Source organism: Molothrus ater, chromosome Z (genome assembly GCF_012460135.2).
Source record: "Molothrus ater isolate BHLD 08-10-18 breed brown headed cowbird chromosome Z, BPBGC_Mater_1.1, whole genome shotgun sequence".
Classification (NCBI taxonomy): domain Eukaryota; kingdom Metazoa; phylum Chordata; class Aves; order Passeriformes; family Icteridae; genus Molothrus; species Molothrus ater.
The window spans coordinates 10,481,591-10,498,926 of NC_050511.2; the positions used below are offsets into that span (position 1 = coordinate 10,481,591).

The 17,336-nt window shown below is 39.4% G+C and overlaps 1 protein-coding gene across 2 annotated transcripts; it reads left to right on the forward strand.

Moving 5' to 3' along the window:
* Positions 1–590: 590 nt before the first annotated feature.
* On the forward strand, positions 591–16,134 carry SUB1 (SUB1 regulator of transcription). Of its 2 annotated transcripts, none has more exons than XM_036402813.2 (5): positions 591–655; positions 2,584–2,656; positions 4,131–4,250; positions 10,044–10,152; positions 12,929–16,134. In XM_036402813.2, the coding sequence occupies exons 2-5, from the start codon at positions 2,585–2,587 to the stop codon at positions 13,006–13,008; spliced, it is 381 nt and encodes a 126-aa protein (XP_036258706.1). In that variant the 5' UTR covers positions 591–655; position 2,584; the 3' UTR covers positions 13,009–16,134. The 2 variants fall into 2 exon arrangements, with proteins under 2 accessions (XP_036258706.1, XP_036258707.1); XM_036402814.2 differs by lacking the exon at positions 591–655 and adding an exon at positions 1,514–1,602.
* The last annotated feature ends 1,202 nt before the right edge of the window (positions 16,135–17,336 follow it).

A 17,336-nucleotide genomic window follows, 5' to 3' on the forward strand; every position in this document is an offset into this window, starting at 1 on the left:
GACTCAATACCACCACGTCAACCAGACCATGGCACCAAGTGCCATTTCCAGTCTTTCCTTAAACATCTCCAGGGACAATGACTCCACCACCCCTCTGGGCAGCCCATTCCAATGTCTAATCGTTTCTGTGAAGAAATTCTTCCTAATGTCCATGGCAGTCTCCAGCTCCCTCACGAGGGGAAGCGGAGGGGCAGGTACCGATCTTTTCACCCTCACGGCCAAGCGACAGGATTCCATGGCGAGTCAGGGGAAGTTTAGGATGGGTACCAGAAAGTTTTTCACTCAGAAGATGGTAAGCACTAAAACAGTCTCCCCAGAGAGGTGGTCACAGCATCAAGAAGTGCTCGGACAACGCTCTCAGGCACAGGGTATGACTCTTGGAGTGTTCTGTGCATGGCCACGAGCTCGAGTCGTCGTCCTCTGTGAGTCTCTGCCAACTCGGGACTTCCTGTGATCCCGTAAAAATCTCCTTTCCAGCACTACGACTTTTTCCCGCCCCTCAAGGGAGGCGGGAACGAGTGACGACGGGGACAAAGGGCGCGTCCCCTTTAAAGCCTCCCTCCGCCGCCCCACGTGAGTAGCCCAGGGCGGTCGTTCCGAGCCGCGTCAGTTCCGCTTGTGTCGCGCTGCGGAGGAGCCACGCGTGGAGCAGGACGTGAGTGCTGGATCCCCTCGCGCGCCCCCGCCACGCCGCCATTTTCTCCCGGGCGCCCCTTCCCACGACCCCCACTGCCACCGCCGCGGCACCTCCCGGCCCGATCGGGGCAGCCGCGGACGGGTGGCGGCGAGGGTAGGCTTCTTCTTGTTCCTCGAGTGCCCGCGGTGCCCAGCAGGAGGGATACCCCGCTGTGGAGCGGGAGGAGCGAGCCGCCGCTGCCGAGGGGGAGCTGCCATGTTGGGGGGTACAGAGTCTGATAGAGGGATAAGATGGCGCCTGGCCGCGCTCCCCCCCGCGCCGGGGGCCGGGGGTAAACCCGGCCCGCCGGCGACCCTATGCCCGCTAGTTTCCGTGCTGTCCTTTTCGTCCGCTCAGCCGCGGGTAACCCGCAGTCCCTTCGCTGCCGCCCTGCCCAGGGAAGAATTGGACTTTCTCGCCTGCCCATCCCCTTGCCCCCCATCCTTGTTCGGGTCTCGACTCTTATCTTCGGGGGGCGACACGAGCCGTGGAAAAGAGGAATAGGGGAGGAAAATGGCGGCTGGGATCCGCCTACCTGGAGTTCCCGACTCGTCTTCCTTTCCTTACCTTTCCCTGGTCTCGTTTGGCTTGGCTCGTCTCGTCCCCCTCGCCGGCGCTGCGGTGTCTCCTCACGCTCGGCCTCTCCCGGGGGGCCACCCAACACCCCATATCCCCTTTTCCCCCAGTTTCGGCCCACACCTTCCTCCATATTGTCCCTTTCTCCGTCCCATGCGGACCCCAGGGTCACCCCCCGAAACATCGTTTGGCTCGCCGACTCAGTGTCATCCATTTGCTTATTTTCACATTGTCCCATTCCAGCGGTCCTCTGCCTCCATCCTAGAGCGTGGCTTGTGTGTGCTTCCTCACACCCTGTATCCTGTGCAGTGCTGCAGCTTCCGTCCTTGTGCTACAAGCTATTACCACAGGTCTTGCCCTACTTTGGAACTACGTTGATCCATTAGCATTATTTGGACTCTGGTTTGGTTGTTTTGTTTTGTTGGTTTTGTTGTTTTTTTTTTCATTTGCATATGTGGGGTTTTTTTTCACTGCCCGTTTAAGACCGCTGTTACTCCTTTTTCCTTTCCTGAGATACTCTGTAATGCTATCTTGGCCTTTCGTAGCTGATGTTTGTGTTGTACAGTTTCAGGGATGCTTAATTTTACTCTAAAAGACCGAATGAGCGGTATATTTGTTACAAAGAGTTTCTAGCAGCACGGACGATGTGTAACCGCTATACCTAACCACATGTTTGCATACTAGGGTGACGTGCGAGGACACCTGGCAGCACGCATTCAAGGAATGCTGAATGTCTGCTTGCCTGGCGAATTAATAGTCTCCAGTGACTGATGTTGAAGTTGCAGTGAAAATATTAATTGCAGTGCTGTAGCTCTCTGCGGCTGAGGTGTATTTAAGACTGTTAGATTATAGGTGGGAGCTCAAGCGTCATGTGTGAGACAATTGTGCAGCATGTTGCTTGCAAATCCAACTGGGTGAAATGCCTGTGCCAGAATATAAATACTGCTAGAGTGTTAATAATGTAATAGAAAGGATTCAGCTGGAGGGCACTATTGTATTGTGTTTTACATTGTGGGTTTTGCCATGTGCAGGGATATATGAAAATCGTGAAAACTCATTCTGCTGTAGACAGTTCAGAAGCCAAAACACTGTATTTAATGTGCTCTAAATGTGTTTTAATGCAGTTGCAGCAAAAAGAGGAAAAGATATAAGAGGGAAGACTGCTTGATATTGCATCTGCAGTGCATATTAAAGCTTAAATGAAAGGGCAGGAAAATCTTTGGAGGGCTTGAAGAAGATGAGCTAGTACAAACAGGTTTGAAGATTGCTTTCCAGCCAAAATGGAATGTCATTCCTTATATAGTGTTTTCATATTATTTTTCTTTTCCCAGAATGCCTAAATCAAAGGAACTTGTATCTTCAAGCTCATCTGCCAGTGATTCAGATAGTGAAGTTGACAAAAAGGTGAACAATACATACAATTCATTACTGTATTAACTCTTTTGTTTCAGGCTGGGGTTAAGGAATTAGGTGAGCATTATGCCACAACATGCATGTCATTCCATATCATTTATCAGACACCTTAAGAAACTTTCTTTCCCACCCACTCATCTCAACAACTGCAACAACATAAACCAAACAATCCACCTTCCAAGTATGGGTGGATTGCATAATTTTTCCCTGAAGAAAAGTTTTTTTCTTTAGTTGCACTTTGTTTTCTTCATGCCATTCCATATGATAATTGCAAATTCCCTGTGATTCTTTGCTGCTTTGTGGCAAGCTTCTGAATGCTTCTATATCAACTGCTTTGGTGGAAAGAATTTGAACTTGAGAACATGCCTACAGCCACCCTCTGCCATTTTAATATGTGGATTACTTCTCCATAACAAAAATATGCACTTGCTCTGTGCTCCTTGTGTCACTTGCTTACTTGTTTGCATGGTTTTTTTTTCTCTGCTTCATTTTCTTTTATTTGTTATTACACCATCTGCTGGTTTCTCACTCAGAAGCTGAGCCAACCTGAGTGTCTTTGAGTTGATAAATTTTAAGGTGATTGTTGTAAATGTATAAATCAAATGTTTCTGTTTAATTTAAATAGTTATTTAAGTTAGAAATTTGTGTAGATGTACCAGTCATTTTGAACAAAAGCAAAATGATTGTAGTAATCAAAGTGATTTAGGAAAAAATAGTTAATTTATCTTTTTTAAGAAATGATAGGTGGTAACACAGACACCAGGTCTTTTAGTGTAGTACAGTACATCGAGAGATCTGGTCTCCTATTTTTACATGAGTAGAAATAGTAACTATGTAACTTCTCTGTGTAATCTGTTTTACAGCGATATGGTCTGAATGCTTTTAAAAAGTTGCATAATTTATCATGCTGTGGGCAACAATTAGATGCTTAGTAAAAAAAATGGTCTCTGATAGAGGTGGTTTCCAGATTTTTTATTTTCTTACTAATTATCTTAATAAATATTTTTTCTAGATTATTTATTATCTATGTGTTTGCAAGTTAAGCTGTTCTGTACTTTTTGTTCCATTTAGGGGAAAAGAGGGTGCCATTTTCATCAGACTTAATTTTTTTATTAAAACTACCGAACTGACAGCGTTACTGTGCAAAAAGAGAAGGATTTTTGAAATGTATTTTGATGTGATTAAATTCTCTTCAAAGCCAAAGCATTACTTAACTGAGAACAGAATCAGGCTCATTTTGAAGTTTTTAAATTCCAGCCTATATGTACAGTATTGAATTCCTGCCTTCACAGCAAGAAGGTGATGAAGTGCATTGCTTGGCAGTAGGCTGTGATATACAGTGTAAACTTATCTGTAGCATAAAGAGTGATTGTGCCTCATGCTTTCTTTTTTTTTTTTTTTTTTTTTTTTTTTTTTTTTTTTTTTTTTTTTTTTGTTGTTGTTGTTGTTGTTGTTTTGCTCCAAGGCAAAGCGGAAAAAGCAAGTAACTCCAGAGAAGACTGTAAAGAAACAAAAGACTGGTGAAAGTTCAAAAGGTGCAGCTTCTTCTAAGCAAAGCAGTAATAGAGATGAGAATATGTTTCAGGTAAAATTGATGACTCATAGAGCCTGGTTAAGGTAACATGTTACATCATATGCTATATAAATTTTACGAGGTGATCTGAACTTTCTGACAGGGTAGTGCTTGGCCTCCTGGAATCCTTGGCCGAAGGGGATTATGAGGCTGGTGTTTAGATGAGATGCTCAGAAAAGTCTGGTCGGGTTTCAACAAGAGTAAAAGAATCTGTGTTGTATCAATTGATCTAATTCTCATGACTTTGCTCCTGGTATCTGTGGGTAGTCATTTTGTCAGTAAATACAGCACTTGCTATCAGTATACTTGAAATATTAGATCAGGTTTTTCTCTACATGGAAATGTTTTTTTAATTAGGGCTCTTGAACAATATGTTCTTGGAAACCAAAATGTGGACTCTTCGTTCCTATTTAACTAGGTCAAGGGCAGCTTGGCCTCCTGTGTTATTACAGCATCTTGAAATAAGATTTGTTTGTTCCTTTATGTTATGATGTAGAATCTTATCACTGAACATCCATAAAGATAGTAACTTGTGGTATTGCCTTGTTTTTAAGATTGGATGGATGTCTGTTTTTCAGTAGAAAGAGGCATTTGTGAATTCAAGGTATTGCAGTTCCCAGGGCTAGCCAAGGCAGTAGCAGTGTGTGCTGAGGGTTGATACACAGCTCAGAATTACCTGTTTTGGGGATGTGGATCAAGATCTATTAAAGGTCTCTGACTAGCTGGCTGGAAAGGAACTTTAAATTCTTGAGGCTTTGAGTCTCAAGTTTGTGAAAGGGTATGGAAAAGTGCCTAGTGAGATGACCCAAGCGCAGAGTAATGTAAATGAAATGGTTCTGGGCTATAGCAGTGTGAAGCAGTACAGGGGAAGAAAAGTCTCTTCTAGAGAAAAGACCCGCTTAACTGATACTGCCATACAGAGACGTTATTTTTAATGTCCAGGTTCTTACTTTTTCAGTTATGTTTAGAAGGGAGAAATTCACTTGAAGGCTGTGTCTGGACTTCTGTATTGAAGGAAGTGTATAATATTTTTAGTTCTGCTTGGGCATGCTTTGAACTCCATAGGAAAAATGAAATAGTGAATTCTACAACTTAGGAAGTGAACTGCAGGTGGAACTCTAAAGAACTGTGTATAAACTTAAAGCTATGTTTGTATTAAGTTTAGAAATTCTAGTTGCTATCGTTGTAGTAAGTTCAGAAATTCCAGCCTTGGAGAAAACTTCAAATCTTTTAGTGCCCCTGATGCAAAAATGCACCCAGATCCTTTCAAATAAAAGCAAAAGTATGCATGCTCTGGTTTCTTGAAACCTCTTCGACCTAAGATAATAAAAAGTTACTAAAAACAGACAGTAGAGGATTCACATTACTCTGATAAGAACAAGGTTCTTCTGGTGTCGAGTAGAATACAGATCTTTAAATATCACCTTGACCTACAATACCAGCGTTACCCAGTCTGTGCCTGCCTTTGAAGTAATTAACAATAAAATATTTTTTAGATTACTCATTGTGTTTTGGTGAAGCATTGCCAGTTTTTGTAGTCTACATAAACTTGTTAAACTATAGAAATAAAACCACAGTGGGTCTGAGGCTACTCCCCCTTCTTCCCCCCCTACCCAGGAGGGCGTGCTCGTTAATTTTTTAGATCTAGTTTTGTTTGTTCTAGGCATCTTAATGATACTAGAAACCTTTCTGGAGAGCTTCTTTCTCAAGGCAGTAAAATGATCTCTGATGTGGAAGTGACTTTGCAGTATAGCTTTACAAGAGTGGCTTTAGCTGATGGAAATTGGGCTGTAAAGCATTCATAGGATAGTCACAAGTTCTGTGGTGTGTGGGAGTGGCTGCAAATGATGTGAAACCAAGAGTCTTCTTGTTCTACACCCTCAGGCTATGTTCTTGAAGCATACAGATTCCCTTAATGTAGGGCTCATTGTGACTTCTGTAGTCAGAATATTCATAGTTTTCATAAATATGTACATTTTATTTTTTTGTTTGAAATTGTTGGTGTAATTTTTTTTTTCAGCTACTTACAAAGAAGGTTTTAGTGTAAGGAGAAGACAATTTGTTCAGTGTAAGAGACAAGGTGTATTCTATGTATTTGCATGTCTTGGCCTTATTAGGTTTTATAGGGAACGTGGTATACTCTGCAACTTGATGAAGGATTTGTGTGCTGTTAGGATGCAGAAATTTATGTTACTCCCATGTGTGATGTATTACTTGAGGCCCTAAGGATAGGCATTATTTGTGTTAACGTGGAAGGGTTTAGCCTTGCTGCATTAGATTCCTGTCTGTGGCTTCAAGCCAATCTGAGCTCTGCACCCTGTGCTTTGGTTAGTTTGACTAATCCTATCATCTACCTATGCCTGATTTGGATAAGGTTTGTCAGGATTCATTAATGGCTACCCAGAGCAGAACCAGAGGCATGATCATGCATTTAACTGAAATTGTTATTTCAGAAGTTGTCTCTGTGTTGTCTGTCCACTTCCCAACCCCTATTTTTTTGGTTTTTTTTGAGTTTTCACTATATTTGGGCTTTTACTTTTGAGGTGTAAGTTCTTCAATTTTTTCAGTATAATCTCCCAATGTCCTTATCACAGACTCCTGAAAGAAGGTAAAAAGAAGAAATTTATGATGCTCTGAAACTGTTACTGGTTTAGCACAATAATTACGAAACTTAGGTGGTCACTGATGCATTTCACAATTTGCTTTGCTGCAGATGTCACTGTTCACAGGACTCCTGTGCTCCTTACATATGGTTATTGGCTAGGGGAGAGGATTTTTTGCTGTTTATGCTTGCTCTGTGGGTGTACAGCTTAATCCAGAGAAACTGGAAATATGAAAAAGGATGAAGAAGGTGCTTGCTGAAACTCACAGAGGAAGTCAATTGCATATCTCTGAAAGGAACAGAAATACATTTCAGTGCTTTTTATTCTAAGAAACAGAAACCGGGAAATAATGGTTTTACTGTTTACTGATTTATTTAAGTCAATAGAGTAATATAATCTAAGGATCTGTACTATTTAATAAAAAGTATATGAACTTCTCTGTGAAGTTTGAACTGCACTAAGTACTCAGCTATAAATCATGATAACTGTCTTGGTTTAACTGCAGCCAGCAGCCAAGCCCCAGGTAGCCACTTGCTCACACCCCCACCAGAGAGAATTGGCAGGGTAAAAGCTGGAAAACTCAAGGGTTGAGATAAAGAGAGTTTGATAGGGAAAGCAGAAGCCACACATGCAAGCAAAACGAAACAAGGAGTTAATTCATCATTTCCCATGGGCAGGCAGGAGTTCAGCCATCTCCAGGAGGGCAGTGCCCGCCACATCTAGATGTCACTTGGGAAGACAAAGGTCATCATGCTCAGCATGCCTCCTTCCCTCTTCTTCCCTCCCCTTTATATCCTGAAGGAGATGTGACAAGGTCTGGAATATGCCTTTGGTCAGTTGGGGTCACCTTTCCTGCCTGTGTCTCCTCCCACTCTGCCAAGCACCCCCAGCTTCCCCACCAGCGTGGCGGGGGAGAAGCAGAAGAGGCTTTGGCTCTATGTAAGCTCTGCTCAGCAGTAACTAAAACATCTCTGTGTTACCATCACTGTGCTCAGCACAAAGCCAAAACACAGCCACGTATCAGCCACTGTGAAGAAAACTAATTCTTCTGAATACAGCAACTCTTAAAATGCTGCTGCTCTAGTTATAGAGACAGAAAAATACCTTCAATCTCTGGAATTATTCTTGACATTTTCAGCAGGTGCATGAAAGAAATATTCAGAAATTAACCTGTATCAGAATTACAGGTAGCTAAGTATCAAGGAAAATCAATTTACTTACTTAACAAATTAAGTCTAAATTTTGTTTAAATGTAGGTGTTTGTTTGAACAGTACTTTAGAAGCCCGCTTAATAATTTTAGTAGTGGCAGCTTTTGCATAGAGTTCAACTCAAGATCTGAAATTTAATGGGAACATTAATCTGAAACCTCGATGTGATGTGAAATCTAACTTAATTTCAGCATTTACATAGAGAAGTGCTTTTATTTAAGATAGACTTCATTGACTGAGTGAATGTAAATTTTGCATTATTGCCCCTCACCTTACTGTAGTTGAATTAAGACATAAAATCTTTCTTATCCTTGAAAATCATATTCTAAACCCTTCTACTGTGCTTGCAGCTATAATCTGTCTGCTATATTGAATTAGATTTTATTTCTTATGACAAATCTGGCAAGGCACTAATATTCTTCAATAGCCATGGAAAAAAAGGGTGCTGCAGAGTGCTACTGGTTGAAGCTGTTCCTGGAGGTGACCTTAAAAGTTACTGGAGCATTAAAGGGTAAAACTAAGAAATGTTGTCCATCTAGACTATTTTAGGGTATTCTTTGCCAGGAATGCAGATGGACTTGGGAATGGTACCAGGTTTGCTCTGCAAGAGCTAAGCTGCCATAACATTATAGTTTGGGTTTTTTTTAATTTTAAATCTGTATTGTAACTTTATACATTAAAAATACTGTCTTATGAACAGTAATGTCTTATTAATTTTAAAGGATGCTTTGGACTAGGAAAAGTGCTTCAGACTTACATTATCTTAATTGTTCTAAAATCAATTTTAGATGTTACGTAGCATCTGCAGAAAACGAAAAATTAATGTAAGCAAGGATAAAGTATTCCTGGTTGTATCTGTTTTGTGAAATGAGAGGATATGACTCAAACATCTGCGAATTACTGTAGTTGATTGGAGAGTTCTTCAGTCTTACGGGTCAAACTTAATTCTAGTGTTTTTGGGCCAGAAGTGTAGGGCCCATCCTTAAATTGTATCAAAATGCAACATAGAGAGATAAAGGAAGTTGAAATTGAAAGTTAGGGTTTTTCCAGGAAGGAGTGCTTTATTTTAAAATTGTGTACTTTAGAATCTGTTCTTTTGTTATATAAAATGTATCCAGAAGATAGATGCAGAATTCAAAGGATTTCTTAGAATTGCAAGAAGTTTTATTTGATTATGTTTTAATTATATATTTTCTGGTTCTCAGATTCAGATTGTACTTGGAATTTATCTGAATAGATAGATTTTGATCATGTTTGGGAAGATAGCAAATAAGCCCAAATTCAGAGTGTATTGCATAGTTGGTAGTATGATTCTTCCCCAATTTCTCCCCACTCCCCCCCCCCCCCCCCCCCCCCAAAAAAAAAATACTCATGTAATTCAGTTGTGACACTGATTTGAAAATTATGGAATTCCAAAATCCAAGTTCCAAAATTTTGTACATACTGGTAAACTTAAAAGATTTGATTGTTGTTTTGAAGAGCTGGTGGTGGAGTCAGGTGCCCATGAGGACTTGGGAGTGAGTGTGGGACAGTTGGTGGTTAATTTTCATTTCCATCTGTATTTACTGTGTTAAAAAAAAAAGGGAAGGTATCACATGTGAACATCTTAATTTGCTTTCTGTACTTGTGGAATGGACCAAAATTTAGATTTAAAAGTAGCGTTCCCTTTTTCCTTCTTTGTTTAGAATTTTTGCAAAGAAAGGAAATGAATTTTTTCAGAAAACAATAAATTCACGACTTGCTAGAAGCAAGTATGTAAAGAATACATGTATTTTTATTCTAGGAGAGCTACTTGCATTGAGCATTGCCTGCTCAACCAGTTTTAAGTCGTTACTTATTAGCCTACTGACTACTCTGAATTAAGCTTTTAATCTAGTTGTTTCTGTGGTTTCTAAAATAAGCTGCAGTGTGACATGTCAGAGTCTAATGCTGCTGGGGAAAGTGAATGCTCTAATATGTAAAATACCTAATAGACCCTTATATGTTTTGACAGATTGGCAAAATGAGGTATGTCAGTGTTCGGGATTTTAAAGGGAAAGTCTTAATTGATATTAGAGAATACTGGATGGATCAAGAAGGTGAAATGAAGCCTGGCAGAAAAGGTATTGTTCTGCTTCATGTTACTTTGTATTGAAACGTGGTCTGCACTTTGCAGTAGAACTTCCTATATAATATTTTTCTCCTTTGTTGCTGCGTTATTCTTATTGAGTATTATTTTCACTTTCTTATGATTTGTATTTTTACAAAGGATTAGTTTTATCTGTAGGTTATGGATAAAATCTTAAGTGAGTCTGTTTTCCTAAAGAGATCCTCCATGATTTATGGAAAGCAAGATGTCAAATACAAGCAAATTTGGTAGGGGAGTTGTAAACATATTTATACCATTGCCATATTTCTTCTCCCCCCCACCCCCAGTGATTAACTTAATGAACTGAATTTCCTCTTATGGTTGGATTTCTTTTTTCAGAATTAGCTAAAAATATTTAATCATTTAATAAGATTTTTAATTTATTAAACCAACCATGTCCTTCAGTTTCTACTAAATTTTAGATTAAAACAACCTAAACATTTCATGTGACTAATTATGAAAAAAATTGTTAAAAATATTTTAATAGAGGGAGAAATATCTCAAATGTCCCAAGTTTGTAATCTGTAGCACAGCACAAGCCATTGTACTTCTAGTTGTCACTTGCACAGTTGCTTTTCATGGCAAGGCTTCACTGTGTACCATTTTCAGAACTTCCACATCTCAAGATGGGAATTGTAGAATAGTTGGCAGTGGTGGTGCTCTGCTTAATGTTATATTGCTTCTCTTTGAAAAGCCTACTTTTTATCCATTTTCATATAGCATCAGTGCAAGAGGTAAGTATGAAATGTTCTGCCCTGGCGATTCATAGAACCACAGAATGGTTTGAGTTGGAAGGGACCTTGGAGATCATCTCGTTCAGCACCACTCCCTGCTGTAGGCAGGAACTCCTTCCACTAGACCAGGTTCCTCAGAGCCTCATCCAGCCTGGCCTTGAGCACTTCCAGGCATGGGTCATCCACATTTTCTGGGCAACCTGTGCCAGTGCATTGTCACATTCAGAGTACAGAATTTCTTCCTAATACCCGCTCTAAATCTACCCACTTCCATTCTACCCACCCCCATTCCTCCCTGTCATGTCACTACATGCTGTTGCAAAAAGTCCTTCCCCCAGCCTTGTGTACTGGCAGGCTGCTAAGTTTGAAGAAATCTAATGTACAATCACTGTAAGGTTTGTTACATTCTTTTGGTGTGTTCAGGAGCAACTCAGTAAGCAGTCATTTAGAATGTTTGAGAAGCATTTTCAACATTGCTTAAATAACCACTGAGAATAGGTTTGCGTTAACAGCTATACTGGTGCTCTACAGGAAAATTGCTGGTTTTGGATTTGTTGCTAGTTAACGGAAACGGTTACTCTTAACTTCTAAGGACTTCATGTTCTGTGTTTCAAGGTAGAATTCAATAGTATGTGCACTTAGAATGGCAAACAACAACAGGATTTAAAGGGTGGGCTAAGTGACAAAAATGAGAGGAAGTAGATAGAAGTGTTCATCAATGCAGCAAGGGTCTGAATTTTGTTATGATAAAAATAATCTTATACAATATGTGAGTCTAATGTTTCCTTGATGCACTCATAAGCTGCTTATCTATGTATCTATTCTGAAACCAGTATAAGCAGTCAAAATTTTGTAATAAAACAAAAATAAACCCAGCAGTTTAAATTACTGTCAGTGTCTTAAATAGCAGGTCTGAATTTTGTTTGGTTCACTTGGTCTGTGATTGAGGGACATCTTCATGACATTTAATCCCCTAATAATGGTTAGCACACCTGACCTGTTTTCAGATGAAACCTGCCCTCCAAAGACTGGTGGAAGACTGCTTAGAGAAGCCCCATGTACACTACTTGCTGTTTTAAATTGTGGTGGTGCTCTGATAAGACAGTGATGGAAAAGAAAAGGCTATGTGCTCTGAAAATAGAATCCAAAGTTTCAGCTGTTTTTAGGTCCTGCTCTACCTTCAGGCAGAAAGCAATGAAGGAAAGCTATCACTGGGAGAGGACAGTAGGAATAATTAGTTGGAAGAGCTTGACAGGAGAAAGTATGAGATGACTGGGAACTCTGGGAGCCTGCACTTTCCACAGAGTGGTTGTAGAAATTTTTGGGTAAGAATGAGTATACCAAAGCACAAATGAAACACGTGCCTGTACTCAAGCTTGAGGGAAGATGAGATCAAATTTAGAACTGAAGTGATGGTGTGTGGAGTACTGAATGATTATTGGTTGAATGTCACTAGAAGCTGTAGAGAACTTGAAGTAAAAAGTAACTTTGGTGTTGGTTTGTGAGTTCTAGGGAGTGATAGTCTCTCCAAAAGGCTCCTTACAGCACCTGCTATTTGTAGTACTTTACAAAACAAAAAGGGGAAAATCCCTCCCCCCCCCCCCCCCCCCCCCCCCGAATTACAGTACTAGAAAGGTGTGCAGCAGACCTGTCTGCATAGGTACAGCTTTTAGGAGCCAACAGGAATAGAAATTATTTCCTACTTATCACCCAGGACATTTGTACTGCATTCTGTCAAGGCCAGAGTTGTGTTTCACTTCTTGTGTTTAGCCTAGTACTTGTACAGTTATGTTACACACATTTTCTTTGTAAACTGGTTTAGAAATGACCTGAAGTGCAGTTGAAGCTTTTGAAGTGGGTAGTTTCACTTTGTAACTAAGATGGTTGCTGAAGTAACTCAAGTATTAATATTATAACAGAGGCTTAGTGTATGAAAACAGCCTTTATAATAATTGCACAAGATCCTGCACCACAATTTTCTTTTTGTCTTAAGTGTTTATTTTTAATGCTTTTCAGGTATTTCTTTAAATCCAGAACAGTGGAACCAGCTGAAGGAACAGATTTCTGATATTGATGATGCAGTAAGAAAACTCTAAAGACAGAGCCATACAAAAACTTATATCATTTAGTTGTATTAAGCAGTCTTTTTACATTGGCTTTAATTTTCTAAAATATTGTTTTCCAAGCTATTGTATATTTGGATTGCAAAACAATTTGTAAGATGAATACTTTTTTTATGTGCATTAAAAGTGTATTCTGAGTGAGGCTATTTGTGTATACTTTACTAAAAGGAATTGTTGCTTTCACCCCGTGGTGTAAAATAAACAAATTAAGTAATATGTAAAGCATACTTGTTTATGGCCTTTTGATTCAAGGTATTTGCTGATAAGGCCATCTAATAGCTTTAGCCATTGTTTTAATTTCAGTTTAGTTTACAGTAAATATTCATTTGTTTTATGAGGGGATTTCTTGAAATGTGTCAAGTTCACTTTTTCTTTTATTCCATTTTCTTTGGTATTGCCCTGCAGCTTTCTGCTTTAAGACTTGATACAAACAGTGAATACTTGGAAAAACACATTTTTGTAGATAATTTTCAATACTGTGTTTGCTAATTTACTCTATTTATTCAGATGTTAACAGTCTTGAATATATAGCTTTTTTTTGCATTACTTGCATGAAGCATTATGCTAAACAATAACACTTGACCACAAAACACATGCTCTCTCTTCCCATTTTTCTATAGCTTGCTTGATCTAGAATATACAAGTAGCCTTTTTTTTTTGGACTTTAGATGTGAAGCATTAGCTTCTACAGTAATAGACATATACCTCAGAGTAAGACAGTATTTAAAGGCTCCAAACGTGGTTATTAGTTAATGCTCTTTAAGGTTTGCATGAAATTCATTCTGGAAGGCATAATCAGTTATGGAAAAGGAGTGGTTTACCTGTCTGTAGGGTTTTTGTTCATTTGAAAGTATTGCATAAACAATGATGCTTAATTAGACTGTAACACAGGTTAAACAGTCAAACGGGGTTAAAACTGCTGCAGCCAAAATGTCTGTCTGTCATGTTTCTGCCTCATGCACGCTCTGCCCAGGCCTCAGGGTGCTCCCTGTGGCTCCAGTGTGCAGGGCTGGTTTATCTCTGTGCGGAAGGCGCTTAGCGCGCGCAGGGGGATTACCCGGTACACGGCACACCATGACCCAGCAAGCTTGGCTGGTCAGCCTTGCTACCCTGGACAGAAAAGCCTCTGCCCCATGGAAGCTCTGTTACACAAGATGCTGCCCTAGAGGAAGGGCTTCTGGGTGATGCCGAGTCACAAACAACAGAAGGGAGAAGGGAGAATGTGATGGAGAACTTGAAGATGCAAGGGGCACACCAGGGTGGAAGTTAATGGTGCAAGATCAAAGTTTGCTGGCACAAAATAACTACAGTGAAGAAATGGAAGCAGAATTGGAGTTCATTTTCTGACATAATTAAGCAAAGCAAGAAGATAAAACAACTTTATGAAAAAGAACATTTCAAAACTGGTGAATGTCCAACTTAATTAGTTTATGTGTAATTTTCCCATTTGATGATAACATAGTCTCTAAATTTTGTATAGATAAACAAGATTTACTGTTCGTTTAGTTACAGAACATTTTGATATATTTGTTTATATTGCAGACATGATTGTAAGTGCCATACACTGTGTTTATGTGCTGCAGAGTTCATAATTCAATGCAAATAGGTATTAAAAGGCTGAGGAAGAGAGACTTCATCAAATTAAGTGCATGTTGCTTAGTTTAAATATGTCACATATCTTCAACTGCTTTTTAATTAGCCACTGTTGATCTATTACAAATAAAATTTAAATCTGTTTTTGTATAGCTCAAGAAATCTTATGTTTTTAAGAACTGGTTGAGGGTGAATAAAAGGGTGAGGAGATGTTTGTGATAGCAGATGTGGTTTTGGGCACAGCGTTCTTTTTTGAGTGACTCTTAACAACTTATAGGGCTATTTGGACCAAATAGAATAAATATGAAATAGCTGCTAAAATTTCACAGATGAGTGAAATAAATTGCTTCAGATCCCTATAGACAGGTTCTAGGTGTTTTTTATTGCAATATATATATAATGTGATTTTGTTCCTTTAGATCTGAGATTTTGCAACCAGATTTCATGCATTTTACCTCAGAACTTTGAAGTGGCTACTTAAAAGTGCATAGTTATATTAGAGGGAAGATTGTCCTCACTTAGATTACTGTGCTAATAGGTCAATTGTGTTCAGGAAGGTGGGAAATTAAAATAATTCATCTGGGGAGATTGAGTGAAAAGGTTTAATATAGCGATTAGTTTTCATGTGGAAATTGATGGTAGAGGTATTCAAAGAAATTAGTATTAGTTAACCACAAACTGTGAGTTATTAGTAGGTATCAAAAGACACAACTCAGTTTCACAAATGAACTCAAAATGGGATGACTTGATCAGGCGACTGATGTGCTTGGAAGATGGTAATATGCAAGCAACCTCAATAAGAGTGACACATTCAGTATTGTTTTGAAATAAATGCTAATGATTTTGTCATGTAATCATCTGTAGCTTCTCTTAATTTGAGAAGAAAATTCAAATCTTTTTTGACTAAAGGTTATTTTTTGCGGACAGTGTTAGCTAGGATGTGTATTGAAGTGTCCATGGAAGAAAATTGTGCATGTATGACGAGGCTGTCAAATGCAAGATAAAAGCACTGCTCCCTTCCCATTTAGGTGATGAAAGATACATTTGATTCTTGGTGTTTATGCAGGGCATATTAGCAATATGTTTTATAAATGAGGCCTACTGTGGAGCTTAGGGGAAAAAACACATCACAGAACTGCCAAAGTACTGTATATGTGATGATCAAACTGTCATGTACCATGTTGCTCATATGTATAGGTGTTCATATTGAAAATAAATAAATGAGGTACTAATTCTGGTATTTCTTCTAAAGAAGATGGCCCTGGTTATGTATGTATGTGATCTGTTAGCAAAAAAAAAGTTGATGATTGTAATTCTGGTAACTCAAATGTCTTATTGTTAGCCGTGTGGAATGTTTCATGTTTTGTTCTGGTGGTGTCCAATGCAGAGAGGCCACTGGAAATAGAGCCCTTCAACTGTAATTACCTTAATGTTAAATAAAAAATGGTTAAATGGCATATGTGTAGTAACAATTTGAACACTTGGAAATAAAAAGACTTCTGTTGACATAGTGTTATTTTTAATAGAATTTTAGCTGCATTATAATGTTATGGTACTTGCTGTTTGTTTCTTGCAGCTGTTGTAATTTGGAAATTTGGAAACTTCATTATCTTATATTTGGTCTGTGTTTGCGGGTAGGAAACTGATTGTGTAGCCCAGAGGGATAGAAGTTTCTCACTAGGATATGAAAAACAACTATCATGTAAATACAGAAGCAGCAGATGAAAACACATTTTCAAACATCAGCTAGGAGGAAAGTGCCTGGTAAGTTGTTACTGTTACAAGATTGGCTGATTATCTTTTTTTCAGTGGAGTTTCTCTTTGAATGTAAATGTTGCCACAGATGAGGTAGAGAAATCTCATGCATTTATTATCATTGGTCAGTTACGTCTGCATAGGCTTCTTCAGGAAGATTATTTCTTTTTCACACACTTGAAGCAATTGATCTGTAGGGGGTGGATTAATTAGTGGGCTATAGCCTTGAACCTATCAGACTTTTCTTCAAGTAATTTTGCATAGTTTAGCCAGAGAAACAGAAGTAACTCTGGCTCAAAGGGAAGAAACGGTGGGAGGGACTCAAAGGAGGGTCACCATGTCCTCCCCAATGTTCACTCACTGCCCTCCCCTTACTGATGGGGCTCATCTCTGTAGCTCCAGTGACTGCATGGAAGAGCATTCCAGTAGGCACTGCTTGTCCTCTGGTGAATCAAGGCTGCGTGTCCCCTGCTTTCAGTTACATAGAAGTGTGAAAACATCTCTGGGGAAACACAAGTAGATGGTCATTGGCTTAATGATGGTTTGTCAGGGAAGCTTAATTCTGCCATCATGTGAGCAGAAGGACATGCTGCCAGTCATGGGGGTACTCTTAAGAGCCTGGTGTCTGTGCCCTTGGTACTATTGCACTTAAGATTTAACAAAAATGTAATAATTTTTTGTAAAATCTGCCTGATTGGGTTTTTTTTTTGTACTTCCATTTTGGTTTCAGTGATTTCATATGCTCATCATTGATCAGATGTCTAATGAGGTAGGGATTGAGGTTGTGTTGAGGACTCAGGTTTTTAAAAGTTACCTGTTCGAAGGAGGTGAGCTCTCAAAGGTTAAAGGAGCTTACTGTAGAATGGCAAGCTGGTGCAATTAGCAGACTGTTCCAGGAAATCTCTAGCTGTATTTGATAAGGCTAAAAAAGAAGAACATGGCTGCTTGGTCAG